The 6,636-nt window shown below is 35.9% G+C and overlaps 3 protein-coding genes across 3 annotated transcripts in view; all 3 read right to left on the bottom strand.

Moving 5' to 3' along the window:
* LOC104726412 (40S ribosomal protein S4-3-like) overlaps nt 1–1,834 on the bottom strand; it is a 6,043-nt gene extending 4,209 nt beyond the window's left edge. Inside the window, exons 1-4 of the mRNA XM_010445277.2 lie at nt 1,723–1,834; nt 1,361–1,438; nt 986–1,264; nt 801–877 (exon numbers count right to left, since the gene is read on the bottom strand). Of these exons, the coding sequence (XP_010443579.1) occupies nt 801–877; nt 986–1,264; nt 1,361–1,438; nt 1,723–1,725 (437 nt within the window). The 5' untranslated portion in view covers nt 1,726–1,834. The remainder of the gene's footprint in view (nt 1–800; nt 878–985; nt 1,265–1,360; nt 1,439–1,722) is intronic.
* On the bottom strand, nt 5–685 carry LOC109127204 (40S ribosomal protein S4-3-like; the record flags this gene model as incomplete). Its single annotated transcript, XM_019231711.1, has 2 exons — nt 5–268; nt 377–685. Coding segments are annotated over 2 exons (573 nt in total), but the record flags the coding sequence as incomplete, so codon positions are not given.
* LOC104728971 (E3 ubiquitin-protein ligase listerin-like) overlaps nt 4,909–6,636 on the bottom strand; it is an 8,779-nt gene continuing 7,051 nt past the window's right edge. The window contains exons 12-15 of the mRNA XM_010447875.2: nt 6,422–6,631; nt 5,879–6,337; nt 5,546–5,776; nt 4,909–5,352 (exon numbers count right to left, since the gene is read on the bottom strand). Of these exons, the coding sequence (XP_010446177.1) occupies nt 5,125–5,352; nt 5,546–5,776; nt 5,879–6,337; nt 6,422–6,631 (1,128 nt within the window). The 3' untranslated portion in view covers nt 4,909–5,124. The remainder of the gene's footprint in view (nt 5,353–5,545; nt 5,777–5,878; nt 6,338–6,421; nt 6,632–6,636) is intronic.

The following is a 6,636-nucleotide window of genomic DNA, read 5'->3' as shown; positions in this document are numbered from 1 at the left end:
TGTGGATTGTCTCAAAGCTTCCCTTATGCTTCTCACGGTTTTTAATGACACCAACACGCCCTCTGTTTCTACCTCCTGTAACCATCACAACATTACCAACATCGAATTTGATGAACTCCACAATCTTGTTGGCCTCAAGGTCGAGCTTGATGGTGTCATTGGGCTTGATGAGCGGGTCAGGGTAACGGATGGTGCGACCATCATATGTGTTCAGGTAGGGAATGCCCTTCTGCCCAAACTGGATCGATCGGACCTTGCAAAGCTTGAACTGCACAGGGAGAATTAAAGAAGAAATATTGTTAAAACACATATTCTATTAAGGTCAAAGCATCAATCTAAAAGAAAACACTAAACAATGAGAAAAGGAGGCGCAAACCTTAGCTTCCTCATCCCTGATGGAGTGGAGACGGAAACGTCCCTTGGTATCGTAGAGAAGACGGAAGCTCTCATTGGTCTTTGGGATAGACACAACATCCATGAAACCAGCAGGGTAAGTCTTGTCAGTCCTCACTTTCCCATCAACTTGGATATGCCTTTGCATCAAGATGGAAATCACTTCACGGTAGGTAAGAGCATACTTCAACCTGTTCCTGATGATAAGGACAAGGGGAAGGCACTCCCTGGACTTATGAGGTCCTGAAGATGGTTTTGGGGCCTGTGTGTGACCATAAAAAAATGAACACAGTCATTCACAGAACTCAAAGAGAGATAAATAAATNATGAACTCCACAATCTTGTTGGCCTCAAGGTCGAGCTTGATGGTGTCATTGGGCTTGATGAGCGGGTCAGGGTAACGGATGGTGCGACCATCATATGTGTTCAGGTAGGGAATGCCCTTCTGCCCAAACTGGATCGATCGGACCTTGCAAAGCTTGAACTGCACAGGGAGAATTAAAGAAGAAATATTGTTAAAACACATATTCTATTAAGGTCAAAGCATCAATCTAAAAGAAAACACTAAACAATGAGAAAAGGAGGCGCAAACCTTAGCTTCCTCATCCCTGATGGAGTGGAGACGGAAACGTCCCTTGGTATCGTAGAGAAGACGGAAGCTCTCATTGGTCTTTGGGATAGACACAACATCCATGAAACCAGCAGGGTAAGTCTTGTCAGTCCTCACTTTCCCATCAACTTGGATATGCCTTTGCATCAAGATGGAAATCACTTCACGGTAGGTAAGAGCATACTTCAACCTGTTCCTGATGATAAGGACAAGGGGAAGGCACTCCCTGGACTTATGAGGTCCTGAAGATGGTTTTGGGGCCTGTGTGTGACCATAAAAAAATGAACACAGTCATTCACAGAACTCAAAGAGAGATAAATAAATTGAATCAGCCAAGAAGAGACTAAAAAGACTTACAAATGCACCACCAAGTTTGTCAAGCATCCAGTGCTTTGGGGCATTGAGCCTCTTCAAATGCTTCTTCAAACCCCTCGCCTGTAAAAAAATAACAAAAGAAACGATAGAGCGGTATCAAGGACACTGCCAAATGCAAAGATTTGTCAATCATCATGACCTAGATCAACGACACATCTGAGATCTAAGGAGGTCAGATCTACGAACGACGAATACAATATCCGCAAATTATCGAATCAATCCAACTAAACTACTCTGAAGACAACTAAACTTCTCGGCATCACTAACACAAACCACCACCACGAGAATTGAGATGTAAACAACTACAAAAGCCAGAACAGAGAGATAGAGTAAGAAGGACGAACCATGTTTGGAGATTGCTAGCGTATCTCCGATCTGGATGACTTCTCTTAAGAAAATAGCTCCGAACGACTGGTGAGAGAGACAACGAGAAAAACCCTAATTGGCAGTTTAAATATGCTCTTCCATTCCATCTCTACCCTTTAAAACTATGTTTAGGGTATTACGGGCTAATCAACCAAAGGCCCATTCTATATATCTACTTGTTTGGATTTCACTATTTGATATTCTCTTTTTCTTGGGCCTTTTTGTTGGACCAACATCACTGTATTTATATTTCATGAGTTAAAAAAAAAAAATATAACATTTATATAACCAAAATAATAAATATATTTTTTGAGTATATAGCTTTGATACTTTTCCATCAACTCTGTATTTTGATAATTTTGAAATGTTAAACAAGTAAAAAAATTTAGTTATAAAGATTGAGGAAAATGAATCTTTGGCAAATCTATTTCAAAAAACAAATCTATTTTAAAAAAACAAATGTATTTCCTCATATGAAAGAATATTGTATTCATTTTATTCTAATTAACTTTAATTATTTTCTAATATCATACTCGTATGATATAGTTAAGTGTATACTAAAGGCTTGTTTTTTAATTATATATATATATATCATAAAAATGACATTCATTCTATAAAAACTAACATAAAAGTTGTTAAAAATGCATCACAATGTCATTGGTATTTAGTGTTTTTTTGGAATAAATTCATTTATTAGGGTACAATAGTAATTACAAAATCAATATAATTAATTAGATTTTTTTTTTTTTTTTTTACCACTCAATGGGTTAATCTGAGATATCTCTAGACACATCCTATTTGGGTGGCTAAGCTTGCAAACCGTAAAAAAATAATCATTAATTATGATCGAAAATTTAAAATTAATTTTTAAAAAATTGTTAACCAAGCAAAAAAAAATGATATCATATTATTATTAAAATTAAATATGATTATTCAGTCACCTTTGTATGATCTTATTTACAAACTATATTCATCCATAATTATCAAGATCTAAAAACGTTTTAGTTGACTTTTGACAGACACAAGAACCATGTATTATGTATATTTGTATAACACATTCATAATTATAACAATCTCAATACATGGATGTGGTATGAAAATTATAGATCATGATAGAAGGGACTAGTTTGGATGAGAATTAAAAAAGGGTAGTAGGCAAGTCTTCAAACAAGTCATTCCTTCTTTTGTCATTATTGCCTCCTTCCTTTGTATCAGCTATCAACACAAATTAAGACCACATATACATATTATGATATATCAATATAATATGTTTTATCAGATATTAACGAAGCAAATAGTTTAAGAGGAATGAATATGCAAAACTTACTTGAGAGACGGTGGTGCAGGAGGGCGTTGGTTGGGATCACAAACGCCGAAACAGAGGTCCTGACACTGGTAATTATCTTGGCCGCATTTGGTCATGCAATTTTTGTAACACACCTTCGACAACTGGTCTTTTTTTGTTTCATTAGAAGCCATTCCATCGCATGCTGTTAGACGACATCCCATCAATATCAATGCCATCACCATCACCATCATACACATTTTTCCTGCCATTTTTTCTTTTACGAACAGATATAAAACTCAAAGTAAGATTGATATTGTTGTTTCTTCTTAGATATATGATAGGTGATGGAGGAAAGTCTGTATATATCAAATTATTCCTTTTGTTTCTAGTTTTTGTGTTGTTTTTCAGCGTTAGAGTACATTTATTCTTTTTGTTTTGAATTGCATTTAATCACTTTGACTTATTATTATTATTTTTTTTTTACAACCAAATTTTTGACTTATTATTCTTCTCACGCCATTTTGGAAACAAAATATTTATATACAATTTTCAAGATATATCAAAAATCTCATCCTTTCTAAGTGAGGACGATTTAGAGGATATTATTTTATATACAATTTCTAAGATATATCAAAAATCTCATCCTTTCTAAGTGAGGACGACTTAGAGGATATTATTCTATATACAATTTCCAAGATCTATCAAAATAAAAGAAAAAAGAACTTGTTTATAAAGAATAACTCTCTTTATTGATGTTTAAAAAATATATCTCTCAAAACTAAACACTCTTTAAGCTCTCTCTAATCTCATATCAATGTCACAACTCAACACTTGATATATATAGAGGCTTTCTTATTCATATTCCTATTGGGACTTAGAACTAGATAACTCCTAATTCTGATTGGAATTGTCATGAGTCTCTCTTATCTTTATCTCTTCTTTGTAAGGATAACTTGTACTCTAAGCTTCAAAGCTTATCCAACACAAAAATCTCATTCTTTCTTAGCGAGGACGATTTACACGATATTATTCTATACACAATTTGGAAGATATATCAAAAATTTCATCATTTCCAAATGAGGACGATTTAGAGGATACTATTGTATACACAGTCTCAAAGATATATCAAAAACTCATCCTTTCCAAGTGAGGACGAATTAGAATCTTATAGACGGAATATTTAGCCGATCAGTATATTGGTTATTGAACAGGAGTAAGATTGCAAGTATCCGAGTATATTTCTATGTTACTATGTACTTTCGTTTTTTGTTTACGTCAGTTTTATGAGTGATTTACAAATCCATTCTCGTACGTTTTATGTTATTTTTTTTCTTTTCAAGAGTGACGCGTTTGTTTATTGATTTTATCCTATCAGGTAAAAGTAATTAAGATATGGTTAGTACATGTAGATATTTGAACATGAAAAGGAAAATGAATAAAGAAAAAAATCAGAGGTGTTTTTGGGGTCAAACTTCTGTCAAATACACTAAAAACTTTAAATCCCTGACTTTTTTTGGATGAAAGGCTAAACAATTTATTCCATGTTAACAAACCCTAAAACCAGACGATATTTTTTGTAAAACAAGTTGGTAAACCTAAGAGATATAAGATAACTTTATCGGTGATATCTTTTTCCCAAATATGAGTTTTGCTAATTCTTTTTTCAAATGGGAGTTTTCTTCTCCATGATAGTAAAAATAAAATAAAATCAGGATCTCAAAATCTAGAATTAATGTTGTTGACCAAAAATTAAAGTAGCCCGGAGCCCTGAGGAATAGGGTGAGTTCAGAGACGAGGTCTTCTCCCGTTAACAAATCCCCTGTTAATAGTAATCACTGGACAAAAGGAGGAGACAAGATTATTAATGCGTGTAGGATCGGTCCAATTGCAACTAGTGGCTCTGGTAAATTTCTCTATTTATTGTCTTTTCCATATTCACTCACATACGTGAAACGAAACTCAACACATCTATGTATATCAATGGCGATACGTTCCTTGAACCTTTGGAAAGTAAAAACTAAGAAGACTGTTAGGGTTTAAGCAAAACTGACACACTAATGTCACAAAATGCATCCTCATCACCGTTATTGGATCAGCAAGGAGATTGGCACAAGGGGCAGAGTTTCTTATTAGACGTTAAGAACCACTTGTCTAAACATGCTTTGTGAAACTTGTACTTGCACGTCACGCAAGCCCGCCTTGGAAGGCTGTGATTCACGGTGTGAATCACACTGTAACATATCGGGCAGTCCTCTACTCCTTCAAATTCCTTATCCGAGTTTCGCTTCCATATCCTTATCGCCTCCGCCAGAGCCCCATTCTGCTTTCAGTAACACATTAAAAAGAAAAGAAAACATTTAGTAACTCAATTAAGTCAACTATGTTACTGTGGGCTTTAGATGGAGGGAACAATATTAATCATATATTTTCGTGAATCTACCAACCTTTTCTGCCACCGTATAATTGGTCTATTCAGGTTAACAAAGATCTACATGACTCATAAAGTACAGTACCTGATTACGAACAAACAGTTGCATAGACATCAACCACTTCCTCTGCTTTGCATCGCTTATGCCAATACTTTTTGTGCAATTAACGTCAACAGGCCTGAGTGGGTAAGAAACTGGAAGCCGGATCACGAGATCCATCCCCGTTTCATCCTTCGTATATGTAGCAACTACTTCGTTTGCCGCTTTACTTATGCTGACTGAAAAGCTCTCATCATTAAACTCTGCCTTCTTTATCTGCGGCTCACATAAACAATGAACAGAATATTTGCAAATGCATTAGTTAGTGAGACTTCAATGCAACTCTCAGAGATGAGAAAATATTTTTATTGCACATACCTGAGACAGTTCGTTCTTTATTAAAGAAGGGCTGCACCACGATCTTGTAAATGCTTCAATCAGAGATGATGTAGAACGGTCACGCATTTCGCTAAACCATTCTCGAACATAAGCTGGAAGGACACGTAGCATCAGGCCATATATTGCCCCAGCAAGCGAAGCCATCTTTCCAGTTTCAATAGGCCAAAGTGATTCAACCGTTGAGAGGGACGAACCCGTCATAATTGCATGAGTGGCTGCAGAAGCTACCACAGATAACTCCGTTGGAACATCCCCATCTTTTTTCTTCAAGCTCTGTGCCATGTATAATTCTAGAGGAATGTGCTGAAAAAGGCTATCTAATATCAACGGATTTGCAGTTTTCTCTATATACTGCACCAGTCTTTCTCGTCCTTGTGTTAGTGAAGGTAAAGAGTTAACATGCGAGAGCAACAAAGACCATGCCAGGAACGTTTGCACCTGCCATTAGAAGTGATCAAACAGTGATTGACTTGCCTAAAGAGGGAAAATTTACCAAAGAAAGTTTTTGAAAGTGAAATTTACCCTTTCTGGTGCAGTTAAATCCGTATCAAGAAGTTCATGATTTAACTTCTCAACCATACAAGATACTTCGTCTCTTAGCCGTAGCTTCTCTTCAGATGGCAAACCAGTATCTCTTGAGTCCTGATCATTGAGAGACTCATCATTCAGTGGTGCATTCCCATCAGCAACTATGGCCAGCCTGGAAATAGGCTCAGTAGACAAAACAACGTATGCAG

The sequence above is a fragment of the Camelina sativa genome, chromosome 11 (assembly GCF_000633955.1).
Source record: "Camelina sativa cultivar DH55 chromosome 11, Cs, whole genome shotgun sequence".
Classification (NCBI taxonomy): Eukaryota; Viridiplantae; Streptophyta; class Magnoliopsida; order Brassicales; family Brassicaceae; genus Camelina; species Camelina sativa.
The sequence above is the reverse complement of the archived record's forward strand: the minus strand, read 5'-3'. Positions and strand labels throughout refer to the sequence as shown.